The 27722-nt window shown below is 43.7% G+C and overlaps 2 protein-coding genes across 2 annotated transcripts in view; one reads left to right on the top strand and one right to left on the bottom strand.

Annotated features, from left to right (window-relative positions):
• The window catches only part of ATP8B1 (ATPase phospholipid transporting 8B1), a 126255-nt gene that overhangs the window by 91740 nt on the left and 6793 nt on the right, over positions 1–27722 (top strand). The window contains exons 12-23 of the mRNA XM_042911788.1: positions 8–198; positions 2520–2728; positions 5050–5093; positions 5803–5959; positions 12006–12194; positions 13941–14053; positions 16134–16298; positions 17043–17154; positions 18376–18451; positions 21735–21867; positions 22279–22567; positions 26537–26760. Coding sequence (XP_042767722.1) covers positions 8–198; positions 2520–2728; positions 5050–5093; positions 5803–5959; positions 12006–12194; positions 13941–14053; positions 16134–16298; positions 17043–17154; positions 18376–18451; positions 21735–21867; positions 22279–22567; positions 26537–26760 — 1902 coding nt within the window. The remainder of the gene's footprint in view (positions 1–7; positions 199–2519; positions 2729–5049; positions 5094–5802; positions 5960–12005; positions 12195–13940; positions 14054–16133; positions 16299–17042; positions 17155–18375; positions 18452–21734; positions 21868–22278; positions 22568–26536; positions 26761–27722) is intronic.
• LOC122204281 overlaps positions 24063–27722 on the bottom strand; it is a 47890-nt gene continuing 44230 nt past the window's right edge. Inside the window, exon 6 of the transcript XR_006195585.1 lies at positions 24063–26752. The gene's annotated coding sequence lies outside the window, so the exon portion shown is untranslated. The remainder of the gene's footprint in view (positions 26753–27722) is intronic.

Here is a 27722-nt window from a genome sequence, read left to right as displayed (position 1 = left end):
CTTCCAGATCTTTGTTGTTCTCATTCTGCTTTCTGCTGGTCTGGCCATCGGCCATGCTTACTGGGAAGCTCAAGTTGGCAATTATTCTTGGTACCTCTATGATGGAGAAGACTTTACACCCTCCTACCGTGGATTCCTGAATTTCTGGGGCTACATCATTGTTCTAAACACCATGGTGCCCATCTCTCTCTATGTCAGGTAAGGCTGTCCTCTCTTCGGCCTTTTGCTTTAAGGAAGAATGCAGTACATTTTCCCAACTTTGCCCCTTCATCTCTATCAATAAATGTTTCAAAGGCCATACGGAACAAGTAAGAAAATAGCTTCATTTCAGAATTGGGGGTAATATAGGGCGAGGAAATTAACTTTGGAGTTTCTGTTCTGTGCCAGGCACAGCACTTTGTATCTTGACCAGTTTATAGATAAAGACAACCGGGGTTCAGAAGTCACTCACTTGGTAAGATTGCTTCTCAGTGGACTCAAAGCCCAGGCTTCAGAAAGGGCCTTGGGAGAAAGCTGGAGATTTAGACTGACATGGGAAAACTTAGTTGTTTTTCTTTTTAGGAGCCTTCCTAATCTCCTCTCTGTGTCTTCCTTATTACCACCTGGTACATCCATTGCCTGTAAAAAGCTTGCTGGGAATGCCTCTCTCCCTGCCCTCATTCAGCCTCTCAAAATGTTCTGTTTCTTATCTTAATCTGAACCATAATAAAGGAGTCAGGGTCATATCTGTGACAAACAGTGATCACCTTGCTGAGTGAGATTTCTTCTTCTTCTTCTTCTTCTTTTTTTTTTTTTTTTACTTTTTTCTTTCTTTACTGTCAAAGTTCGCTGTCAGTCATCGATTGGATTTTAGACCATTGGAAGAGGAGTTGTGCCTTGGAATATCCCCAGCAGCCAGAGTCTACCTTGACCTCCAATTAAGTAACAGCCCAGAGACATACAGGATCACATACACTTCTGTAATTAGGAGCACTTAGCTTATTTTAATTTTATTACATGTGCATTTGTTTTATTTTTAATCTTATTACATGTCGTTAACATTGCTCGTTCACTAGTAAGTAGAGCCCTGGGGAGCCATGTGTTTGCAGTCGCTTTAAAAAAGGAGAAACAACCACAGAAACCTGAGATAAGATTTACCTTTGTGGAGGGAGCTATTAAACATATTATTTTGTCTAAAACCATGAATGCATGTTATAAAATAAACGGTGTATGTCGTTTTTGGTTTTAGAAAGTCATGTCATGTAACTAACATGGTTTCCTTCTTTCTCTTAGAAATAAAGGTCCTTCTACAGCACAAGGTGGATCAGGTCGTTCTGCTTTGTTTTCCACCCTTTGTTTCCATTTCATTCAGGATAAACTCATTATGGAGGCCACACTGTGACCCACGAGGCCCAGCATGGTCTTGTGCTGTTCATCCCGTCGTTCCTACAACCTCTTATACATCCACCTCCTCCTTGGTCTCCCCCAACTTTAGCCTCCCTGATAGTCCTCACGGGTGCCAGTACCTGCCACAGAGCCTTTGCACCTGCTCTGGTCTCTGTCTGGAACGTTCTTCCCTCTTATCTACATAGTTGCTCTTTCATTTGCTTCAGGTCTCTGCTCAAACACCACTCCGTCTTAAATATCACGCTATCCCTTATTCTGTTCTCACCCTGCTTTGATTTTCTGGGGGGGATTTTCACCACATGATAGAGGTACAGGTTTGTGGATTTGTCCCCATTGGAAGGCAGAGGTTTTGTTGGGTTTGTTTCCCTGGGGAGCCCCCCCCCCCCCCCCGTACCTAGAATGCTGTCTGTACATAGTAGGCACTCAGGAAATATTAGCAGGGGAAGGGAGGGAGTTCTTTTTCCACCTCTTTAACTTATTAGAAAGACATCTTTTGCCCAGTTAACAGTTGCTGGATATGTAAACAGCTTCCTTCTAACTGAGATATATTCAATCCTTTAGAGTTTTCAAATTGTGATGATTCCTTTAGACTGTCTTATTTGGAACAGTCTATAACCTCATAAGATTTTAGGGGGAGAAAACACTATGTTTTTTCAAGGTGTGGAATCACAACGTAGGGGTCATTTGCCAAAAGCACACCGATTCTGTAACCTAGTGGAACCTCATCGACAACCGGGGGCAGAGGTAGACATGGGAATGACGGGGACAGGGGTGAGCACGGCCATTCCAGGTGTCCCGAGTGTGATGGGAATGAGAGAAAAGAGAGTAGAGATTGCCACATCGTCACCGTGCCCCTGGTCCCACAGGGCTGTGTTCTGAGCGTGGGGTGCTGTGGCCAGATGTTGTCAGGAATGAGTGGGAAGGCGCACCAAACGAGGCGCGTTGACCCTGAAGCTCGAGAAGGAGGTGCCTGGTCGGGAGAACCCAGAGGCTTGGCCCACGGGCCACCACGTGGCTTGTCTCTTGGCAGATGAGCGGCTCGCCGTAGTGCGCACAAGTCGAGACAAAGCTCGCCGCCTGCCTCTCGTGTCGGAGAGCACCGTCCACGCTAATGTGTTGTCTTGCCTTCCTAGCGTGGAGGTGATCCGTCTGGGACAGAGTTACTTCATAAACTGGGACCTGCAGATGTACTATCCTGAGAAGGACACGCCCGCCAAGGCGAGAACCACCACGCTGAATGAGCAGCTTGGGCAGATCCATTACATCTTCTCTGATAAGACAGGGACGCTCACGCAAAACATCATGACTTTTAAGAAGTGCTGCATCAATGGGCAAATATATGGTGAGTGGAAGCCATCGCTCCATCCCTGAGCACGCGTGACCAGCACCTGCCGTCCCAGAATTGCTGGTGCCGTCCGGGCGCACGGCCCCGGTTGGCCACTTGCGGCCGAGTCCTGAAGTGGCTTCGCTGGCGGCACTGGGAACGCACGCGTGGGAGAGGTCAGAGGTCAGAAACAGGCACACACTCCTCAAGAAATCAGACACAAAATTACCATGTGATCTGGCTTCGGAGGGGATCCCGAAAACACCAAAAGCAGGGACCGGAAGAGATCTTCGCACAACTACGGTCATACGAGCATTATTCACAGTAGCTAAAGTGTGGAAGCAACCCAAGTGTGAGTCAGTGGATGAGCGGATAAACGAAACGTGGTCCCACATACAACGGAACCTGGCGTAGCCTTAAAAAGGAAACCATTCTGGGGCGCCTGCTTGGCTCGGTCAGTTGAGCGTCCGACTTCGGCTCAGGTCAGGATGTCACGGCTCACGGGTTTGAGTGCCATCAGCACAGAGCCCGCTTCGGATGCTCTGTCCCTCTCACCCTCTGACCCCCCCCCCCCCCCCCCACTCATGCTCTGTCTCTCACTCTCTAAAAAATAAACCTTTTTAAAAAATTATTAATACAGTGTTTTACATTCTTTCACCACAGTACTTAAAATTTTTTTTTAATGTTTATTTTTGAGAGAGCGTGAGCAGGGTAGGAGCAGAGAGAGAAGGAGACACAAAATCCAAAGCAGGCTCCAGGCTCTGAGCCGTCAGCACAGAGCCCGACACGGGGCTCGAACTCACGGACCACGAGATCACGATCGAAGCCAAAGTCGGACGCTTAACTGACTGAGTCACCGAGGCGCCCCTGAAAAATAGACATTTGAAAACAAATTTTTTTTAAAAAAAGGAAAACATTCTGACACATGCTGTAGTGTGGATAAACCTTGAGGACCCGGTGCTCAGTGAAATGAGCCAGTCACACAAGGGCGCAGTTAGTGTGATTCCACTTATATGAGGCCTTAGAACAGTCAAATTTATAGAGACAGGAAGTAGAATGGGTGGTTGCCAGGGGCCGGGGGCAAGAGAGGATGCGAAGTTATTGTTTAATGAGTACAGAGTTGCAACTTTACCAGATGAAACAGCTATGGAGTGATTGTATCTAGTGTCACTGAACTACGGACTTCAAAATGGCTAAGGTCTGGGGCGCCTGGGTGGCTCAGTCGATTGAGCGACCGACTTCGGCTCAGGTCATGATCTCGCGGTTCGTGAGTTCGAGCCCCGCGTCGGGCTCTGTGCTGACGGCTCGGAGCCTGGAGCCCGCTTCGGATTCTGTGTCTCCCTCTCTCTCTGCCCCTTCCCCGCTCATGCTCTGTCTCTCTCTGTCTCAGAAATAAATAAACACTAAAACAAAAATGGCTAAGGTCAGGGTGCCTGGGTGGCTTAGTTGGTTAAGCATCCAACTCTTGATCTCAGCTCAGGTCATGATCTCAAAGTTCGTGAGATCAAGCCCTGCGTCGGGCTCTGTGCTGGCAGCATGGAGCCTGCTTGGGCTTCTCTCTTTCCCTCTCTCTTTCTGCCCCTCCCCTGCTCACAGACTCACTCTCTCTCTCTCTCTCTCTCTCTCTCTCTCAAAATAAATAAACTTAAAAAAGATGGTTAGGGTGATAATTTTATGTTATATGTATGTCACCCGATTATTTTGAAAAAGGTGATTTCCATTCTAATATTCTGAAACATGCTGTATATTAACAAAAATATTCAGGCTAATACTGTATTCAATTCGAATGCTCTAACTTTTAAATAAAGACTTAATACAATTTTTTAATAACTACAGGAACACTGTGCTTTCTCCTTGTAGAAAACTATACTATGAATATGTTTTCACAGAAGGGGCATCTCAGATGTGGGAGCCCATGAAGAAGGTGGGACACTGGGGAATTAAGGAAGTGGTTCTCACGTACATGGTGACAGTCCCTTTCTAGCTGGGGGATAGATAAAGCACTTCAGAGGACAGGGGTCTGGCCCCAGAGGAGGATGCAGTATGGAACAAGAGAAGCACCAGTGTTTGAACCTCTAGACCAGGGGTCTGCAAACTCCTTCTGTAGAGAGCCCAATAGGAAATATTCTAGCCATTGCAAGCCAAAGGTGGTTCATATCAGACTTTCTTCTTTGTTATGTTCTGTTTGGTTTTTACAACTCTTGAAAAATGTGAAAATCATTCTAAACTTGAAAGCTGTCCCCAATAGGCCGGGGCCCTTAGAACCAAAGCAAGGGGAGGAGGAGGGACCTCTGCACACAGGGGAAGACTCCATTTATCTTGTCCTGTTTGTTTCTCAGGAGACCATCGGGACGCTTCTCAAAACAATCACAGCAAGACAGAGGTGAGTCCTTTAACTGAAGGGAGGGTTTGGGGGTGTATTAGTTGCCTATGGCTGCTGTAATGAACTACCACAAAAAGGGTGGCTTAGAACAACAGAAATTCTACAGCTATTCTAGAAACAGAACAGAAATTCTACAACAGCTCTGGAGACTAGAAGTCTGAAATGAAGGTATCAGCAGGGCCATGCTCACTCTGAGGTTCTAGGGAAGAATCTTCCGTGGCCTCTTCCTAGCTTCTGGTGCTTGCCTGCAACCCTTGGCGTTCCTTGGCTTACAGACCCAACACTTAGATGTCTGCTTCCATTGTCACATGGTGCTCTCCCTGGGTATCCGTGTGTCTGTGTCCAGATTTCCCTCCTCTTATAAAGACACCAGACATTGGATTAGTGCCCCCCATCCTCCAGTGTGACCTCATCTTAACTTGATGATATCTCCAAAGACCTTATTTCCAAATAAGGTCATAGTCACAGCCACCGGGAGTTGGGATTTCAACATATCTTTGGGGGGTGGAGGGAACACAATTCAACCCACAACAGGATGTCTCTTTGTTTTAAGACAAGGGTGAGCCTCTTGACACATTAAAAAGTACGTTATAATCCTAAGAAAATTTTTCCATAAAGACTTGGCTTCCAAGAGAAGCTTCTATCATTTGCTAAGCCCACACTGTTATTTCTAAAATCACATTTGCTCGTCCTCCCCCACCTCTTTCAGCAAGTGGATTTCAGCTGGAACACGTTTGCTGACGGGAAGCTTGCGTTTTACGACCACTATCTTATCGAGCAAATCCAGTCGGGGAAAGAGTCGGAAGTTCGGCAGTTTTTCTTCTTGCTTGCAGTCTGCCACACGGTCATGGTGGACAGAATTGATGGTGAGTGTTTCCCTGGCATCTCAGACACGGGGGCCCAGGTTTTTAGTTTCCAGGTAACTCGTGCCCGGCGCCCAAATGCATGTTGAGTAGTATGCACGACACGTCTGGGTGAGCACCCACCCTGATGGTCTACGAGGCAGCAAAGCGTGAGACAAGCCCCCAGTCTATGAAAATGCACATCTTCTTCGCAGGGATAGCTCCCAATGCGTTTATCACTTTGCAAGTGAAATCTTATCATTAAAAGAAACGACTGACTCTTGCATTATGCGAGAAGAATCACAATCTTCCCGCCCTGTTATTACTTGACATTTATTGAGCGTGAAGAGTCAAGTCTTATCTGGATCGTGGCTGGACTTCGAACTTGAACAATCTTTATTGCAAAATAATTTCAGAGAGAATTTATTTTCTAGATTCAGATATGTTTGGGGTTTGAAATAATACTCGCCAGAGCCTCGGCTTCCTTAAGGTGCCTTTTTCATCGGAAGGAGCATAATTAACGTGTATTTGCATGGGAACCAGCAAAGCTGACGTGTAGATTCTTTTTTTAAAAAAATGTTTATTTATATATTTTGAGAGACACAGAGAGTGAGCAAGGGAGAGGCAGAGAGAGAGGGAGAGGGAGAATCCCAAGCAGGCTCCGTGCTAGCAGCATGGAGCCTGATGTGGGGCTTGATCTCACGAATCGTGAGATCATGACCTGAGCCGAAATCGAGAGTTGGATGCTTAACCGACTGAGCCACCCAGGTGCCCCTCCTTTGCAGAGTTCTTAAACGCAGCTCGTGCCAGCTTTGTTATAGCGAATTTGTCCAATGTCAGTGAAAGCCATTTTTTCACATATGGACATTACACTAAGTTACACACCTGTGCGTTATAGAAAGAGGAAATGGAACCCTTTTGGCATTTCTGCAGGGAAGCGCAGGCTGCCTGCCCCTCCTGCACTTGAGTGAGTGCAGCACAGGAAGGTGTCTTTCTGTTTTCTGACCCTGAGCTTTTGTGTGTGGCAAGTACAAAATCTCCAGAGGGGGGATACGCAGAAAAACTGAATGTGTAAAACCTCTATGTGCTATCTTTCGGCAAATTTCAAAGAAATCCATTTCAAGCATGGGCATAATGGTCCAATAAAGCAAGATGACAGCAGAATTCAAATTGGGGCAGATACATGGAAGGTTATTAGCAGCCAAAGTGGAGGAAGACAGACATGGCAGGTCATGAATAACTCATGTAGAGGTCAAAGTCTGTTTTCTAGACAACCACGTTTTACTGATACAGTAAGAATCAAGTATGATCTTTCTGAGCAACTTGGTTATTTTAGGTCTTGACTCATTAGTGAAATTATTCATCCTTTTGTGTATGTGTGGGGGGGGGGGGTGGCATTTTGAGAGCTAACCAGCCAACCTGGGCAAATATAATTCTATGGTCTCTATTTTCTCTTCTTTTCACTGGGATATTATGGGAAGAGCCCTGTTCGGCTGGAGATGGGCCAGCCCAGCTTTGGTTCCTACCGGAGCACCCAGTGTAGACCAGGATCTTCGGTCCAAGCATCAACTTCCTCAGTGTTGCGAGCAGAAGGTTGGAATTCACGGTTCCTTTCAACCTCACATTGTGCTGGTGTCTGTCCCACTGTCTGCTGAGGCAGAGAATTGTACCTCCTGAGGAAACTTCTCTCTCTCACACAGCATGTGATGGGCCATTGCTCTAGCCACTATGAATGGAGAACAGCTTGATCTCTAGTGGCAGGAGGTTAAAAGAGAAATTGGTTTTGATTGGTCTTTACCTTGGGAACCCCTCCTCCAGGTATGATAGATAAGGACATTCAGACCCAGAAGGCACAAGGACCTGTGTGACTCAGACAGCAGGTCAGAATCCCTTCTGGTGGGATCCCTTTGCAATCCCTGGGGTGGGGCGCCTTGCTCCTGTGTTTTCTCTCTCTTTGTAAGAATAACGGAGACTGGTCAGTCTTTTATTACGCATAACATCGACAGGAGAAGGGAGGAAATCCTTTCATATCTGTTGCCATACACATCTGCCTAGTTGAGCAGACAGTGTGTGTGGCCCGAGTGTTGAGTCCCCGTGGAGGCCCATGGGGGCAAAGTATGGAGAGGAGACATCGGGTTTCTGTTGAATTTCCACAACTGTAATGAATTTCCACAACTCAGTAGCTGAAGACACCCATTCTTTAGCTCATAGTTCCCTAGGTCAGAAGCCTGGGCACGCATGACAGGGTTCTCTGTGCAAGATCTCCCCAAAATCAAGGTCGGTCACGTTCTCATCTGGAGCTCGGGGTCCTCCTCCAAGCTCACGTGGGAGCGCAGGATTCGGTTCTCCGCAGCTGAAGGACGGAGGCCTCCCTTCTTCCTGGCCACGTGGCCCCCTCCATCTTCAAAGCCAGCAAGAGAGAATCCCTCTTCCGTGGAACCCCTTATATGCTTTGAAGCTCTCTCCCTAGGAAAAGCCCTGTGTCTTTAAGGACTCACCTAATTAGGTTGGGAACACTCAGATAATCACCCTATCTTGAGGTCAACTGATTTGGGCCTTCATTACATCTGCAAGATCCCTTCCCAACAGTACCTAGACTAGCATTTTGAATAACTGGAAGGAGGTGCTGTTATACTGGGGGTGAGATTCCTACCTCCTGCAGAGGCTGTGTGAGAGCAGGGTGTGGAAGGCTTGGGGACCTCTTCTTCACCTGCAGGTCATTAAGGCAGGATGTGCTGTGATTAGAGGTGGCGTTTGAGGAGGCGGGAGCCTGGAGACACGGGAGACTGGGTTGGAAGCTGAGGGTCTGGATTATGGTGGGGTCTTTGGGAAGGATGAGGAAGCCATAGATGGAGGGGTGGGGAGGGCATTCAGCCCGTGACTTGAAGCGGGTGAGATTGTTGAGGGGAAGGAGTGGTCTGAGAGGTAACTTGTTTCAGGGCAGGTGACCAGGGGGTGGGCTCGTATCTGCCAGAGGAAGCTACGGTGTCAGAATCACCAGAGACGGGATTTGCGGTTTGAGCATCTTTTTTCATTGGCGCCCTTTTCCTGCTCCGCAAATTAGTTTATGAAAGAAAACAATGCCTCTCTGGTTGCCTCTGAGTGTAAAGTAAATAAAAGAGTTCTCGCCAGAAATGACTGCAGAGGATTATTTTTTAGTCCTGGTTTCTTCCTGCAAACATCAAGTTGGAGTTTGGACCAGCTCTCTCAATTTCTTCCTGTCTCCATTAGCCTGCAATTCTGTGACTCTATTACTCGAACCAAGTGGAAGGGTTTTTTGTGTGGTTTTTTTGGTCATGATAACAATATCAGTGTTTGCTCCAGATATGATTGTCTCAGTCATGGGAACTTTACCACCTTTTATCATTTCGTTGCTCTTTTTCTGTTGGAAGTAAGCTTGCCGTCAGCATGACGCGGGGAGATCACTGTGCCAGCTACACTTGCTGAAGTGGTTGTGTCCCCACTGCTGCTTGTTCAGCTCCCGTTAAGTATTTTGCCCTCCCGGGGCTCCTGGGCAGCTCAGTCGGTTGAGCGTCCTACTCTTGATTTCGGCTCAGGTCGTGGTCTCGAGCTCATGGGATCCGAGCCCTGAGTTGGAGCCTTCTTGGGACTCTCTCTCTCAGCCTTTCCTCCACTTGCACTCTCCCTCCCTCCCTCCCTCCCTCCCTCCCTCTCTCTCTCTCTCTCTCTCTCTCTCTCTCAAAATAAAGATTAAAAAAATAGTTTGCCCTCTGGCAGCCGTGTGTGCTTGAGGAAATGGATGGATGTGGCGTGTACATTCGTAACTTCTGATGTATGACTTTCTGGGTGAGCAGAAAACAACCTAAAGTGTCCTCTTTAATTACTAATTGGGAATTGATTGATACTGACTTGGAGTGAGCCATCTGAGCAGGCGTGCGGGGGTACAGCCCTCCCTATAGCTGATTCCCCCAGGAGCATCCTCTCCTGTGTAGCCTGATGTTTTCAAAAGCTGCCCATCCATCCATGGTCTGCATCCTGCTCAAACCATGGTGGAAAAGGAAATGCCTTTTTTCTGTAAACATTCACCTGACCATGGAAGTGCTTTTCCTTCTGCTTTGAAGCAGAGTAACGAAAGTAGAAAAACGGAAGATCTTTTTCAACTTTTTACTGGAGTACAACAGGTGCACGGAGCCCAGCTTGTAGCTCAGGAGGTTTTCACAAACTGAATCCTCCCGTGTCACGAGCACCCAGATTTTAAAAAACCGACCGTTATGAATCCCCCAGAAGTCCCCTGGTGTTCCCTTCCAGTCATTGCCCCTCGAGGGGCACTAGTCCTGACCTGGAATAGCACAGGGACGCTTCGTCGGTTTCGTGGTCTGTATAGATGGAGTCACGCAGTGTGGACTTGCGTGTCTGGCTTCTTTCACTCAACATTGTGACATTTATTCCAGTTGTTGAAGCGTCCTTGTGAAGAGAAGGCAGCTTCCCATTAATTGACTTTAAATTTTTTTTTTTTAACGTTTATTTATTTTTGAGACAGAGAGAGACAGAGCATGAACGGGGAGGGTCAGAGAGAGGGAGACACAGAATCTGAAACAGGCTCCAGGCTCTGAGCTGTCAGCACAGAGCCCGACGCGGGGCTCGAACTCACGGACCGTGAGATCATGACCTGAGCCGAAGTCGGCCGCTTAACCGACTGAGCCACCCAGGCGCCCCACCCATTGATTGACTTTAAACATCAAGAGGTTGAACAGACTGATGAATTGAGGTGTTATTTTAATATGACTATGCTGAAGAAAGTACACTCTTCCAGAGCAAAGATAAAGTATACGACCCTTTTGGAAAACAAATGACTGATATATGCCAATAGACTTGAAAAAATCAGTATTCTCTCTCTTTATGTTTTACTTATTTAAGTAATCTCTATGCCCAATGTGGGGCTCGAACTCTCGACCTCAAGATCAAGAGTCACATGCTTTTCCGACTGAGCCAGTCAGGTGCCCCCAAAATTACCAGTTTTCTTTAGCTCAGTATTATCACTCTAGGAAGCTATCCTTAGAAAACAGTCAGTCAGGGGCGCCTGGGTGGCTCAGTCGGTTAAGGGGTCGACTTCGGCTCAGGTCATGATCTCCCAGTCCGTGGGTTCGAGCCTGGCGTCGGGCCCAGTGCTGACAGCTCAGAGCCTGGAGCTTGTTTCTGATTCTGTGTCTCCCTCTCTCTGACCCTCCCCCGTTCATGCTCTGTCTCTCTCTGTCTCAAAAATAAATAAACACTAAAAAAAAAAAATTAAAAAAAAGAAAACAGTCAGTCAAACCTTTATACATACACCTGCAAAATGGTCGCTACAATGTTATTTTTGAGAGCAGAAAATTGGGAAATAGCCTAAGTGCGTATAATTGGAAAAATGGGGACGTGTTTACATTCATTAAAATAATGTTTAGAAAGAATTTTTAAAGTTATGTCAACATGCTCAGAATATTGGGTCAAAATAACAAGAATGTAAACGTATGATAGAAACTATTACCAAATTCGGCATTTTCGAAAAGACCGGAAAGAATGATAAGAGCATGCCAGTGGCTCTGTGTTTCCTCTGGATGGTGGCAGTCTGGGAATTTGTTTTCCTATTCCTGGACACTTGTCTTCTTTTCCTCTGGTTTATATTACTGTTTGTAATTAGAAATAAAACCATAAAGTTTGAAAAGTGTTGGGGCGCCCGGCTGGTTCATTCGGTTAAGCGTCCAACTTCTCCCCAGGTCGTGATCTCGCTGTTCATGGGTTCCAGCCCCGCATCAGGCTCTGTGCTGACAGCTCGGAGCCTGGAGCCTGCTTCACATTCTGTGTCTCCCTCTCTCTCTCTCTCTCTCTCTCTGCCCCTTCCCTGCTCGCACTCTGTCTCTCTCTCTCTCTCTCTCAAAAATAAATAAACGTTAAAACAAAGAGAAAAAGAAAAGTGTTAATGTTGGCATACTCTTTAAGAATCAATGATTTGTTTTCTTGGGGATGTGTTGGGCTTTGTGAGACATCCTTGCCCCCCATGTGAGCCTCAACAGTGAGCCCTCCGTCTGGTTTTTACAGATTTTCTGGTTTTCTCTCCTGCCTCCTTTGTTAGGTCAGCTCAACTACCAGGCGGCCTCTCCTGACGAAGGCGCTCTGGTGAGCGCTGCCAGGAACTTTGGATTTGCCTTCCTCGCCAGGACCCAGAACACCATCACCATCAGTGAATTGGGGACCGAGAGGACCTACAGTGTTCTTGCCATTTTGGACTTCAACAGTGACCGGAAGCGAATGTCTATAATTGGTAGGTTTCCCTCAAGAGTGTGTCTGCGAATCGCTCATTGAGAGGTTGCCTTTTATGCATTTGATTTCATGGCACCAGAATAAAACAGGCGATGGAGGGACCACTCAGCTCCTGGGAGATTTCCAGGGACTTCTTGAAACACGTTTTTTCCCTTTATTCTGCATGGGGTCCATCGCTCACGGGGACAGTGGCAGTTTATCTTGAGTCTTGCAAATGTTGACATTCTTCAGCAATGTGAGCTGCGGCTGCAGGCCGCAGAAGCTTCGGTGGTAACAGTGGGTGGTGGGTCCAGAACACGTGCTTTTGTTTTGTGAGGCCGTCCGAGCCTGTCTGCCCTACACTTGGCGGCAGGGAAGGGAGAAGCAGCAGGACAGGGGTTCAGAGGAAAGCAAGGCTGTGCTTATGGAGCAGAAGTGAATCTCCAGGGCAGGCTGCCATTCACTGTGGCTTCCCAATATTGAAAAATTTAAGTTCACAATTAGAAACAATTTCAAATTTACAGAAAAAATGCAAAAATGGTTTAGAGAACTCTTGTATTCTCTAACTCGACTGTTGGCATTGGCCACGTGTTGTCATTTTCGTCATATACAGATTCTTGTTTCCTGAGGAGAGTAAATTGCAGAGCTAAGGCTCCTTTCCCCTAAATACCTAAGTAGGTATTTCCTATGAACAAGAACATTCACTTATATGTAAATACGATGATCAGAATCAGAAAATTCAGTGTGAGACAATATTATTATCTAACCTGCAGGATGTTTTCAGATTTTACCAGAAATTTTCTTTTCCCTGCCTCCCTCCCTCCCTCCCTTTCTTTCTTCCTTCCTTCTTGGTTCAAGACCCAAGATTGCATACTGCTGTAGGTGATTGTTAACTTTGGTCTCCATATGGAGAAACTGTTTTATATATATATATATATATATAGAGAGAGAGAGAGAGAGAGAGAGAGAGAGAGAAAGAAATGGATCTGTCCGATATTCCCTCATGACTGAATTCAAGTTACGCATCGTTGGCAGGAAGTGTGCGTGGATTGGTGCTGTGTCCTCCCAGCATATCACATCTGGAAGCACAGGGTTATTCGTGATGTTAGGTTTGATTGCTCGGAAAGTGTTCATGAGATTTCTCCACTATGAGATTGAGTTTTTCACCAAGAAAAATATACAAGTTCAACTGTCTACTGAACTCTGATTAGGCACGTTTTACTGAGTGCTTTCTGTGTGCCTAGCACTGATCTAGGCTGATTATCATGTCTGGCATTTACCTTGAACTCAAAATCAAGTTAGCTCTGAGGCACATACTATCATCAAATTATCTCACAGATCCAAAAATCCAAGAAAATGGTCACAAGGAGTCATGTTCTGATCTGAGTATTAAAGGCAATAAGCGTCCCAGGTTTATAGGTAAGAAAGATTCCTACAGCATGGACAAAGAAGGCATTATAGAAGATATTAGCACAGGGCATGGCACATAGTAGGGAATCAGTCAATATTTGCTGAGAGAATAAGTAAGGATAGGAAAAGCTGAGCTGACTACAGCATTCTTTTCATATTTATTTCACTATATTTCATTGTATGTAGATAGTGGCTTACTGACTTTGCTGAGAGGGAAGTTTTTCTAGGTGCATTTATGATTTTAAACTAATGGTGAATTATTAGCAGAGTCACCCTTCAAATCAACTTTATAAATGTAGTTTTCTATTAACAAATCAAAGCTAACTTTATGATTTGCTTTTCCTTCTCTTACTACTAGTAAGAACCCCAGAAGGCAACATCAGGCTTTATTGCAAAGGCGCTGACACAGTGATTTATGAACGGTTACATCAGATGAATCCAACAAAACAAGAGACACAGGATGCCCTGGATGTAAGTCCCACCGTCACCCTTTCTGCCGCAGATTGCAAACTTCCTTTCTGATACTGTCTTGTGAGCTGAAATGAAAGCTCTGTGTGAACTGTTGACCCTTCTGTTGTCTTGGTGCAGTTGTGTGGAAAGAGCACCAATGTAGGAAAATGGCAGCCGTGTTCTGGTTCTGCCCCTATTGCTGACTTCCTAGGACATGACCATGGTGTTCTTTCCCGGCATCCCGGTTGGCAGCATCTGTAGGACGGGCCCGGGGGAATGACTGGTCTGTCTTCCAGTGACCTTGAGCAAGCCACATAACTATAGTGAGCTATAGCCTTAGTATCTGTGTGGCCTCCAAGAATCCCACCAACCTCTTAAGGGACAATGAAGGAAAGAAAGCATTCATGTAGGATGGGGTGTGACAAAGCAACGTGTCGGATAACTGAGTTCGACCTTTGTTAGTAAATCAGTTTGGTCTTCGTTACTTCAAATTTGTTATCTAAGGGGAATGTGAACTTAGTCCAATGATACTGCAGTTATTCAGAATGCTTCTGGAAATTTCTCTCTTGGAAATGCTTACCAATCCTCACATGGTTTTGGTTCTATTAATGATGGCAATGAAGTATGGAGGATAGCCGTCAGACCTGGTATCCCAGTTCTGCCTCTTCGCCTGTTTTGTATCCTTGCGGGAAACAGTTGACGCCTCACTGAAGCATTAATGACCCGTGTGAAAGAGGAAGAGGGTGATTCCTACCAAAGAGAGTCCTTGCAAGGGAAAGATCTTGCCCAATTCCCAGGATTTAGTAAGTGCTTAGTAAAGGGTGATTTCTTCCCTGGGTCTGGTCGAGTTTGGGGCCAGTCAAAGGTCCTTGAGGAAGAAGCCTGTATATGTTGTTTACTTACGGGGGTCTCGTTTTAAGATTGATAGGTTGTTGGGGCGCCTGGGTGGCTTGGTCGGTTGAGCGTCCGACTTCAGCTCAGGTCACGATCTCACGGTCCTGAGTTCGAGCCCCGCGTCAGGCTCTGTGCTGACAGCTCAGAGCCTGGAGCCTGTTTTGGATTCTGTATCTCCCTCTCTCTCTGCCCCTCCTCTGTTCATGCTCTGTCTCTCTCTGTCTCAAAAATAAATAAACGTTAAAAAAATTAAAAAAAAAAAAAAGATTGATAGGTTGTTGAAGCAGTTACGATAGATCATTTCTCATGAGGATATGAACACTGGCAATTTAATCAAACAGATGCAGAACCTTCCAAAGAATCTTTGAAAGCAAACACTTAGTTGGGTGATGTGTTGGAACAAGATGTGACTGAAGTACTAAAAACATTTTTACTGGCTCATATTTAAGCTGTTTCAAATAGCTTAGGGGCGCCTGGGTGGCTCAGCAGGTTAAGCGTCTGACTCTTGATTTTGGCTCACGTCATGATCTCCCAGTTCATGAGATCCAGCCCTGAGTCGGGCTCTGCGCTGATGGCATGGAGACTACTTGGGATTCTCTCTCTCCTTCTCTCTGCCTCTCACCCATTCGCACTCTCTCTCTCTCTCTCTCAGAATAAATAAACATTAAAAAAAAAAAAATAGCTTAAATCTGTTCACCATGATTAAAATTTCCAGCCACTCTTTTTCATTAAAATGTTTTACCACAGCTTTAACGGTGGCTCAGGTATTTCCGAACTGGTTTGAGGATATAATGCTTGGTTGAGAGTCCACAGTTGATTGGGCTTGTAACAGTTTGTGGGAACAAATTATAAAGTTGTCAGGCCTGTGTTTACAACATCATCACACCCCAAGGCAGCTCCCTTGTCTGTTATTTTCTGTGTGGTTACGAGAAAGAGTTTTCTTCTCTCTAGTGACTTGATTTAGAGGAAATGTATACCTTTCTCTTTAACTAACTTGGGAACTACAAATGGACCCTGAGAATACTTAAAGTGAAAAACAAAGTATTTGTTTAATCTCCTCTACAGAATGTATTTATTCAGAGTCCATTATCTTTCATGACCTCTTTTTAAACGCTCGTACTGTTTTAGTTCAAAGAAAGATTTCAAACTGGATCTTGAGTTACATAAAATTAACTCGTCTTTGTTGGACGGCTGATCTTTTAAATAGATCTTTGCAAGTGAGACTCTTAGGACTCTGTGCCTTTGCTACAAGGAAATTGAAGAAAAAGAATTTGAAGAATGGAATAAAAAGTTTATGGCTGCCAGTATAGCCTCAACCAACCGGGATGAAGCTCTGGATAAAGTGTATGAGGAGATTGAAAAGGACTTAATTGTGAGTTTTAACCTTCATGACTTGCTATTCTAAACAGAACTGGACGTTTTACTAAGTTCTGTCATATTTTTAATCTCATGCTTGAAAGATAATTCTAACTTCAGCATTTCAAATTGGTACAAAGGAACTAGGTCACTTGAATTTCTTCTGTCCAGTGAGCGAGACAGAAGTTGCCACTATGAGAAAACAAAGGAAAGAAAACGTTGAGCTTCTAATCTGATTCTGGTATTTTTTATCTCGCTTAGTATAATTCATTATGATTTTTACACGATGACAAATCATATGTTTTATTACACTTGGAGAATTACTGAACTGATTTGTATCTTGTAAAACCTCGAAACAAGAAAATGATACCATTTGTAAATGAAATTTCTCAAAGTTTAATACCTATCGCCTGTAGAATTTAGATTAGAAGGAAATAGCTAGTATTGACCTTCAGGGAGAGGAAGTGGCTTGTGTCCACGTAAAATAGCCTGTATGTAACGAAAGTATATTTTTAACATCCTTGATTTTGTACTTACATCTTTACCTTGGTAAACTACTTTAAGCGAAAAGGGCTTGAATGTTTTATTTTTCGGCATGAACCGCAGCCACCCCTGGTGTTATTACTGGCCACCAGCCCCAGCAGAGCGCCAATCGGGGTATATAATTAGCCATTCTGCTTATTGTAGGCTGGCAAACTGCGATTACAGAACATTTTGAGCTTATTTTGCTAATTCCTTTTTTTTGAAATGTACATTCCAGCTACTGGGAGCCACAGCTATTGAAGACAAGTTACAGGATGGAGTCCCAGAAACCATTTCAAAACTTGCAAAAGCTGACATCAAGATCTGGGTGCTCACTGGAGACAAAAAGGGTAATTCAGTTTGCGGGGAGGCGTATCTGTTAATTCATTAAGTGTTCGTAGTTCCTGTGTCCCTTGCCGAAGATGATTTTCTCAGACTTTCCATCCTGCACAAATACGGTCCATTCCTTTGAGACAGAGATGCTTTCTTTAAGAAACCCTTCTCCATTATTCCAGCTTACGCTGACAGCATCCTTCCAGAAACTCCCTCGGTAGCAGAGTTTTATTTCTTATACTTGAGCTCCTGGTCAGGCCATTTTAACTGTGTGGTCAGTCTGATCTTTCCAGCCAGATGTGAACTCCTCTCGTGAAAGGACCGTCCCTTTGGTCCCTTTGTCATTTGTTGGGCACAGAGCAGAACATAATACAAACTGCTGAGTAATAACTTTTGCTTTTTTCACCCATTTTATTGCCTGAAAACTATAATTAAAATTTTACACCCAAGGGATGATTTGAATTTTTAAATTTAGAGCTCAACAAGGCATTATTTGGCATTGATACCCTTCTACAAGCCTCTCATGGAAACCAGATAATTTCTCTTACTCTGACATCGTTTGTGAGTTACATACTCTGATAAGCTAAGGGAAGTCCTGACCTTAAACAAATAACAGTGGGTGTTGATGGGAAAAGGGGAAAAGTCTCCAGTAGGGGCCCCATGTGAGGGTTTATGGAAATAATTATCTTTTTTTTCCATAACAGAATGATTAAGCCACATGAACTGAATGTGCTTAGTAATTCAATGAACTTTGATTTGTTAATCAGTTTGTATATTTATATATTTGATAATAGAGTACATTTTATAATTGAAAACTTCTCAAACCAGACTTTGAGTTCTACTTATTTTATCACAGAAAAAAGGCTTTTCCCCCCTTTTGTGTATATACATTGCTACTGAAAAAAAAAAAAAAACTCACCATATTTGATTGAATCTGGCTGTTACTTGAAAAAAAAATGCTTATTACTAGATAGTCAACTATTCATCAATAGGCACAACACTTAGTTTTGTTTTTTTTTTTTTAAGTTTATTTTAAGAGAGAGCACATGTTAGTGGGAGAAGGACAGAGAGAGAGAGAGAGAGAGAGAGAGAGAGAGAGAGAGAATGAGAATCCCAAGCAGGCTCTGCGCTGTCAGCACAGAGCCTGATGTGGGGCTCGAACCCAAGAACCAAGAGATCATGACCTAAGCTGCACCCCAACACCTAGTTTGTTTGTTTGTTTTTTCTTTCTGTTGTAGAAACTGCTGAAAATATAGGATTTGCTTGTGAACTCCTGACGGAAGACATGACTATCTGCTATGGGGAAGATATCAAGTAAGTAAAGACAAAACTAGATGTGGTAGCAAATATGGAGAAATGGGAGCTAGAATGTCAATTCAGACAGTTTCCCTCACATTTAAATAAGGTAGTTCCAGGTTATCATGGCTGGATCTCCTTTTGAGCAAGTTTTAGTGTTAGGGGAACTTGAGGCCCTTATTCACCCTTTCAGGGGCCATTTCTCTCCATTTCTTACAAGTCCTCAGTGCTTGCCTGCTGATAAAAAAAAAAAAAAAAAAAAAAAAAAAAAAAGTGAGCCTGAGACATCACCAGCCAACTGATGCTGGAGTGCTGCCTTTTCAAGGAATTGTAATTTTGTAAGAAACAAACAGAAGGAAAGAAACCGCACAATTTTGCTTGGAAGGAAACGGGTGGATGGGACACACCTCTAGTCTCGTCTGGATGGGGCAGGGTATTTCGAAGCGTAGCCTGTCCTGAAACACTTGAGAGCCCAGAGTCATAGGAGACCTGGAAACGTGTAAGGAGAAGCCCCGCCTGGTGGTAAAGCCAGAAACGTGCGGCAGAAGTTACCTGGTGGTGCTATCTTGACAGTTTTATTTATTCCTCAAGTCCTTGCCTTACGACCCCTCCCCCGGGCTGTCATGAGGCCAAAAGCTGTGAACTTGCCCCATTTGGTAAGAGGCTGGAGGGAGTCGATGGAGGTCGTTAGTCTTCTTTCCAATGATGGTGACAGAGCTTTAGAGAGTTGTTCCAGTATATTGGGCACTCGGGCTAAATTAGACACACAAAATCAGCGGCTCTAAAATCTACATCCATCAGTTCTGTTTGAATGCATAAACCATGCCTCTTGGTGCTTTTAGCTTTTAAAAAATAGCAACAAATAAATAGTAACATGTTTACTTAAGTAGTTTCTTGGTTTCAAATACTTTGGTTAATTGCCAGGTTTTATTTCTTGTAGATGGGGGCCCTAATAGATTTCTGGTCTCTCTTTCTAAAGTGTTGAAAATTGGGCCCTGAGCTAAATTAGAAGATAAAATTTATGCAAGTAGCAAATTTTACGATCATGCTCTTAGCTAAGTTAACCTTTCTAGAGGGCTGAACCATCTATCTCTCTAGGTGGTTCCTAAAAGGATGATTCCTATAGAATGGTTTGAATGGGTAACTTCATGCTTTTTTTCTTTCAGTGATTTGTTTTCATCACTCCTTATTTTCAACTTGAAAATGAGAAGTTAATGTGGAAAAAAGAATAAAAAATACCTAATCCTCTAGTGTAGTGGTTCTCAACTGGGGGTGGTTTTGCCTTGCAGGGAAATGTGGCAGTCTGACAGTTGACACTGAGCTTAGCCTGAAAGACTCAACAGGAGGCTCCTTTTCCGTACTTAGCCCCTCTATTCAATTCCACATTACAACTTTTTCCACTTGACGGTATAAATTTCCTTGCTCTGTGAAAACAACGACGCTAATCTGTTCTATTATGTGATTATCTTGTCGGGAGTTAATGATCTTGCTATTTCTACTTTGCACTCAGTGCCCCTGCTTTAATTATGCCGAGATATTAACATTCTGGTGCAGCCATTTCTCAATGTTTCCAGACATCATGAATCTTTGGTTGTTTTAATATGGAAGGAAGGAGAGGTACTACTGGCTTCTAATAGGTAGAGACCAGGGATGCTGCTGAATATCCTACAGGGCGATAGTCGGCCACATACAACAAAGTATTCCCTGGCCCAAGACATCAATAGTGCTAAGGTTGAGAAACTTGGCTCTTGAAGGTGGAGAATGGTGGCTGTGTGTAACAAGGAAAGCTGGGGCTGAGAGTAAGGAGACCTGAGTCTTCACTCCCTTTGCCTATCAACTTACTCCAGGTGAATCGCATCCTCTCTCATGGGCTTGCACTTCCTTATGTGTAACATGAAGAGTTTGGATAAGATGTTCATGGAGCCTTCCACTCTAAAATTCCGTGACTAATTTTTCTATCACATGAATGTGTTACATGTGGTCTTCTCAATTACTTTTTGATACAAAGCACTGAGATTTCTCAAAAGCAAACATAACTTTATGTGGAAGTAAGCTTCTTTTTGCCAAATAGCAGCCACTGTTTATAATACACTGTATTATAAATTATAATACACTATATACCCGGGTATAATAATTCAGATCAAGATTGCCTTCCTTCTGTTGGTCCTGAGCATATTTTCAATTGTATCTTCCTTTAGCTGTCTTTGGCAAATAACGGAACACCAAGAACAGGGTGCCCCGTGGGGGAGGAATTAGGACTTAAATAAGATTATGTCACCTGATTTAAAAATGGGCTAAGGATTTGAATAGACTTTTCTCCAAAGAGGATATACCAATGGCCAACAAGCATATCAAATGACGCTCACTCATACGCTCAAGCATATGAAATGATGCTCAGACATTAAGGAACTGCAAGTTAAAACCAGAATAAGTTATCACCTCACACCCTTTCAGGATGGCTTCTATCAAACAAACAAAACCAGAAAATAACAAGTATGGGCAAGCATGTGAAAACTGGAGTCCTTGTGCACCGTTGGTGGGAAAGAAAATGGTGTAGCTGCTATGGAAACCAGTACGGTGGCTCCTCAAAATAGTTAAAAAGAGAATTACCATATGATCCAGCAATCCCACTTGTGGGTATATATCCCAAAGCATTGAAAGCCAGAACTCAAAAGAGATATTTGCACACCCACGTCCATAGCAGCACTATTCACAATAGCCAAGAAGCAGAAGCAACCCAAACGTCCAATGATGGATGCATGGACAAACAAAATGTAGTATATCCGTATGCTGGAATATTATTAAAGAGGAAGGAAATTCTGACATGTGCTATAATAGCAAATGAATCTCGAGGACAGGGAGATAAGCCAATCGCAAAAAAAAAAAAAAAAAAAAAACCAAAAACAAGTACTGTGTGATTCCACTTGTAGGAGTTCTCTTATAGTGTTCAAATCTGTAGAAACAGAAAATAAAGCAGTAGTTACCAGGGACTAGGGGAAGGGGGTCACTTAACTGGTATAGAGTTTCAGTTTGGAAAGATGAAAAAGTTCTGGAGATTGGTTACAAAGCAGTGTGAATATACTTAATACTACTGAACTGTAGAAATAGGTGAGATGATAAATTTTATGTGGGTTTTTTTTTAAGGGGAAAGATTTATACGATTTGAAGAGAAACCAGAGTATGTGGGTTTTTTTTTTAAAAACACAAATAAAAATAGAGATTATATGTCAAAGGTACTTCACAGTCAAGGGCCCATTTATAGTCTTGTGCTCTTAAACACTTAAATTTCTTTTCCCCCCAGTGCTCTTCTTCACACAAGGATGGAAAACCAGAGGAACAGAGGTGGAGTCTATGCAAAGTTTGTACCCCCCGTGCACGAACCTTTTTTTCCACCTGGTGAAAGTCGTGCTTTAATAATCACTGGTTCTTGGTTGGTGCGTATCTTTACTGTATCTGTGTGTGCCTTTGCCTTAAACTACAGCAGTTCATTGTGGACTGATTTGAGATGGTTTCTCATACAAACTGACAGCCTAAAAATCTCTTGGCCTATGAATGAGCGGCAATTTCCCAAGTGTGAGACTTCCTATATGATACATGAAAGGAAATCCATCAGACTGGTAATGGTGGATAGCCCTGGTTTATCAATCAATGAATAATTGTAATTTTTTTTTTCCTTGTACATTTGTGTTTTGTAAATTTCCACGGTAAGTAGGTTTTATAATCAGAACAGTTATCATCCATGAGATAACCCAAGAACCATCCTCCACACGATTAAAGTCTTGGAAATGGTACCCTCGAGATAAAAACTAAGACGGTTGTAATCCTCTCCCTCTCTAATCTCACAGAATGAAATTCTTCTGGAGAAAAAGACCAAGAGAAGTAAGATTCTGAAGCTGAAGTTCCCGAGGACGGAAGAAGAAAGACGGATGCGGACGCAGAGTAAAAGGCGTCTGGAAGCCAGGAAAGAGCAGAGGCAGAAGAACTTTGTAGACCTGGCCTGTGAGTGCAATGCAGTCATCTGCTGCCGGGTCACCCCCAAGCAGAAGGCAATGGTGGTGGACCTGGTGAAGAGGTACAAGAAAGCCATCACGCTGGCGATTGGAGATGGGGCCAATGATGTAAACATGATCAAAAGTGAGTCTCACCCAGGGCCGATGCCACCTGAACTGCTTTAGAGAAGGAATGGCAGGAATGTTTCTGAGGGTAGTAGTTCCAAATCCCATAGCTCAGGCTCTGAGAAAGCAGCTGATAAAGGCATGTAACCGCGATGATGACACCCGTGACCCTGCCCCGAGGAAGCTCAGTCTACCCCAGTAGGAGAGAGCAGGTAGGATAGTGCCGCTCAGAGGATGCCAAAGAGAAGACGAGCTCCACATGAGTGAATTTGGCCTCCTCTGTTTCCCTCTTTTACACACATGTGGATTTGTTTTGTTTTCCCTTGCTTACTGCTTCTCCTCCTCTATTTCCTTAAGGCTTATTAGAATCCTATTTAGTAACCTTGGTGAAAATTTCTGCTGAGAGCGCAGTAAATTGTTGAATTCTCTTTAGTATTTGAGAGTATTTTGCTTTCTTATCTCAGCATCTTTTTTTTCTGGGGCTTTCTTCTTGCCTTTGGGAAATTGGGTGACCTCGTATGAGCCCAAGGGAGCACACGTGGCATTGAAACACAACTCTAACATGGCCTTGCCATCCTCCTGACCTTCCTAGGAGACTGCCAAGGGTCGTTTCGCTGGTGGGAGGGCTTTACGTCTTCACAAATTGAAGAACTGAGCCCTGTCATGCAGAAATCCATTGTGCCAGTGTTAGAGCACGCAGAACCAAAGCTTCATCAACACGCCTGAGTCCTGGGTGGTTTTTCCTCCCTGTGTTACTGTCAGGGAGCATCTTCTAATGAAAACGCCCCAACTAGTGAGCTGTGAATGCTGGTTTTCATTCCACCGACATGCCGTGGCACCTTGGGCTTATGCTCCGGCCTCAATTTTCTCACCTGAAAACTATGATTTCTGAGGTCACTTCCAGTTTTGTGATATTATTAGTTCAGAGGAACTATGACATAACCACGTATGTTCTACTAGAGAGCTAAAATGCATTATGTACAACTAGACTTTTAATTCAAGCCTGTTTTGTAATTCATGTGTCTCTTTCTTTTCTTAGAGTCTCTTCCTCCTCCTCGATCTATACTAAGAATATTCCAACTTTATCTTCCTCGGCAGGAGTCAGCTATATGATGTATGTCTTCTTGCTTCTTTATCATGTATCTGTCTGTGGCCACTGCTGGTTTAATTTCTTCTCCAGGGTGTTTTGCATGTGCCAATCCTACCGTACGACTGGCATTTCTTGCCCCAAATTACATCAGTCTCTTTCCTCTATAGCCAGTTCTAGGTTATTTTCCATTGTGTACCCTTAGCATAAATAGCTGTGCCAAAAGGGCAAGTAACTCAAACATTAGTTTTACTCAGTTACAATGGAGACTTCTAGATGTTGGAGAGAGGGTTACCTCGCAAATTTACCATCTGACTATGTGACTTAGACTTGAAATTTTTTTTGTTCCAAGGAGTTTACCAATTGATAGCAAAAGGGATCACAAAGTCAACATAAATAACCTTATAGAGACTTGTTTTCTTAAGTTGTTCTAAGAATGTTATTAAGCTCTGTTATATGGTCGGTGCTTTTATATATAACAGGGAACATCCATCTGGGGTGCAAATCAAAGAAACTCAGGTGTCCCTGGAAGTCCATAGCTTTACCCAAGTATTGATAGTGCCTTTTGTATTTTAGAAAAACTGGCACTGCTTTCACCTGTATAAAATACAATATACAGAAATTATATTTGTCTATAAAGAAATACAGTAAAATTTAAGTGTCAGAAAAACTTGGCCATTTGTTAGCATGTTCCACATTTAGTAGAAGTGGAGGGAACTGCAACCCCCCCCCCCCCCCCATGTTTTTGCCTCTAGCAAGGACGCAAGGACTCTCATGGCCTCCCCTGTCTCCCTCTCTTGGGCCTGAAGATGTCTGCTGGCTGGTGGGTGTGGTGTTTTTTCTTGGTCTAAGACCCTAAGAATAAGCAAGAAGCACGAGAGGGGAGACAGAGCCACCAAGGCTTGAGGAAATGATGAGTCTGTTAAGGAACTATGAAGGAGCCTACCAGTGAGGTATCCGAAACCACATTTTTGAAACTTCAGGAAAATCTAGGTGTCTATATTTAGATTATAGGGAAAAAAACATGCAGCCCTATAAAGTACATCTCCTCGGTTGCCTTGAATCCCCTGTGAACCGTGGCTGTGTTCTTTCACACACTGTCCTTGGTGTGCTCAGCGAAAAGGCTGGACATCAGGGGCTCCTTCTCCTTGGCTCCGAGAGAACTTCAACATCTCCCTTTGTTGCTTGATCGGAAAAGTAGCCCATAGTTCGGCAGGAAAGCACAGTTTGGCAACCACGACTAGTCATAAGAATTATTTATGTGTTTAAAAAGAAGTCATAAATATTGAATGAGACATGCAATTCATTCTATTTTTTAGAATTGCAAAGTGTTACTGAAAACATAGGTTTGGCCAAGTCACTGTGTCACTTTGAACTTGCCAGACCCTGTACTCTGCCACTAAGGCAGGATTTTTGGAGCCGCTTTCAGTTGGAAACCCTGCTGAGTTGGCAGTCACTTCTCTGGGTCTGAGTAATAACAGGTTGTGTTCTCCAACACACATTCTCTAGCAGATCTCAGTATGTCTTTAGTTCCATGCCTCTTAGGACCTATATAAAATTCGTAATTTGCTAAGTTGAAACTGTGACTAAGTGACTATTGGAAGGATGGACAGAATTGTCACTTTCATTTTTATCCATTCTGGAAACCTTCTGCAGCAAAAAAAAAAAAAAAAAAAAAAAATTGTGTCTCTTAAGGTCATGGTGGGCCATGACTAAATGCTGGAAGTTTAATATCTTAGTTAACTAAGTATATTATAGTTATCAGATACTATATAAACTAGTATCTTAGTTAAAACACTTTTGATTGTAAATATTAAAGAACAGCTAACGCAAGCTTAAGACAAAAATTTATTTTAAAAGATCTAAAGATGTTTCATGCCTCCCAAAAAGCCAGACCTCAGGAAGATGCTGGAACCAGGAACCCAGCTTCTGTTCAATCCTCCTTCTAGACCACTTTACTTCTGCCTCTCAGAACCCCTTGGAAATAAATATATCTGTCCCACAACTCAAGAATTTAGAAGTTAAAATTACAAACACAAACCCAAATCTTAGTTCCAAAATGTGAAAGAGACACGGATTGGTCCAGCTTGGGTTCTGTGCCAAGGATAGTATAAGAAACAGACCCCACCGGGTACTTTAAGCAGGAAGTGATTAATGTAAGGGACCAAGTGCTCACAAAAGCGCTGGAAAGACTGAAGAAGCAGGTGCCAGGCTGAGCCTCGAATGTCTTAGTCACGCACCAGAGGAGCTTCTAACTTTGAGGCTTCTGTGAAGGGCTTTTCAGCTGAAAAACTTTTGTCCGTCAACCTCCAGGCAGCTGGAGAGAGGATATGAACTCTACTACAGAAATGCCACAAAGGGAAGGGCCGCTGAGCTCCAGGTGGCTCGCTATGATGGAACCCAATTCACAAATAGAACCTTGCTGCGAGGAAGTCAGAGCGGTGTTAGGTTTTTATTTGCTTTCCCACCTTTCCAATAAACAAGGGTGACATGAAGGTTGGGAGAGCCAATGTGTATATGCTACCGATGACCTACCAGCCCAGAGCTGACTCAGCTGTGGCCAGGGAGGCAGGGACACACAGTATGCATGGATTCCTTGGGTTCCCTCCGTGGGTGGGAAGGATGGCTTATGAGCTGGGCAGAAAACCCAAATGGAATTTACCGCCCACCTGAGATCCTTCCACAAATACTCCTCAGAGCCCTTGCCATGTGCTTTTTTTAGCCACTTGTATCTCTGACATAAAGTTGAGTTCAGAAGCTGGGGTGGGGCTGATGAGCAAGAGTTTTCATTGCTCCAAGAATGTCTGTTTCTTTGTTTTGCTGTGGAAACATTTTTATCATCTCCATGTTTTGCTTTAAAATTAGCTTATGATTCACATATCTTCTCCCTCCGCCCTACAGCTGCCCACATTGGTGTTGGAATAAGTGGACAAGAAGGCATGCAAGCTGTCATGTCAAGTGACTACTCCTTTGCCCAGTTCAGATACTTGCAGAGATTGCTGTTGGTACACGGCCGGTGGTCTTACATAAGGATGTGCAAGTTCCTTCGATATTTCTTTTACAAAAACTTCGCATTTACGTTGGTTCATTTCTGGTACTCCTTCTTCAATGGGTACTCTGCACAGGTAATATAAGAATTATTATTATCTGACGAATAGAACTCTTGCATAAATAAAACTCTACTTCTGAAAAAAACCTTTTCCCTCCATATTTGCAGTTTTAATGCTCTCCTAATAGTTGAGGCACAGATTGAGTTTACAGATGATGTTTCTTTAAAAAAATTTTTTTTTATGTTTTATTTATTTTTGAGAGAGAGAGAGAAAGAGAGACAGCGTGAGCAGGGGAAGGACAGAGAGAGAGGGAGACGCAGAATCCAAAGACAGGCTCCAGGCTCTGAGCTGTCAGCATAGAGCCCGATGCAGGGCTGACTCACGGACCGTGAGATCATGACCTGAGCCGAAGTCAGACACTTTATCGACTGAGCCACCCAGGCACCCCGATGATGTTTCTAAAATGTTTCTGGTGCTTTAAAAATACTTTAGTTTGCCTTTGAAAAGTTGGGATTTGTTCCTGGCTTTTGCTTATGTGTTTTGCCTTCACCTGAGATTTTTTATAAGTCACCTTGCCATTAAGAACAATAAGGGGCACCTGGGTGGCTCAGCTGGTTAAGTGTCTGACTCTTGCCTTAGGTTCAGGTCATGATCTCACAGTTTATGAGTTCAAGTTTGGTGTCAGGCTTTGTGCTGACACCACAGAGCCCACTTGGGATTCTCTCTCTCCCCCTCTCTCTGTCCCTCCCGTGCTCGCTTGCTCTCTCAAAATAAATAAACTTAAAGAATAATGATAAATTATTCAACTTTGATAGCAAATCAACAATGCTATTGTGATCAAGGCTAAAGGGATTATCTAAATTTTGGATGATCACAGATCTGTTCACAATCTTTTTTTTTTTTTTTAAGTTATGGCTGAAATGGGAGTGGGGGTCATATATGTTAAAACGGTGATACGGCAAAAAAGCATCACTAGTAAAATTGAACCTGTCAGCGCCGGTGGTTGTCCAAACTTCTGATGGTGTGCCTCAGACAAA

The sequence above is a fragment of the Panthera leo genome, chromosome D3, assembly GCF_018350215.1.
Source record: "Panthera leo isolate Ple1 chromosome D3, P.leo_Ple1_pat1.1, whole genome shotgun sequence".
NCBI classification, from domain to species: domain Eukaryota; kingdom Metazoa; phylum Chordata; class Mammalia; order Carnivora; family Felidae; genus Panthera; species Panthera leo.
The sequence above is the reverse complement of the archived record's forward strand: the minus strand, read 5'-3'. Positions and strand labels throughout refer to the sequence as shown.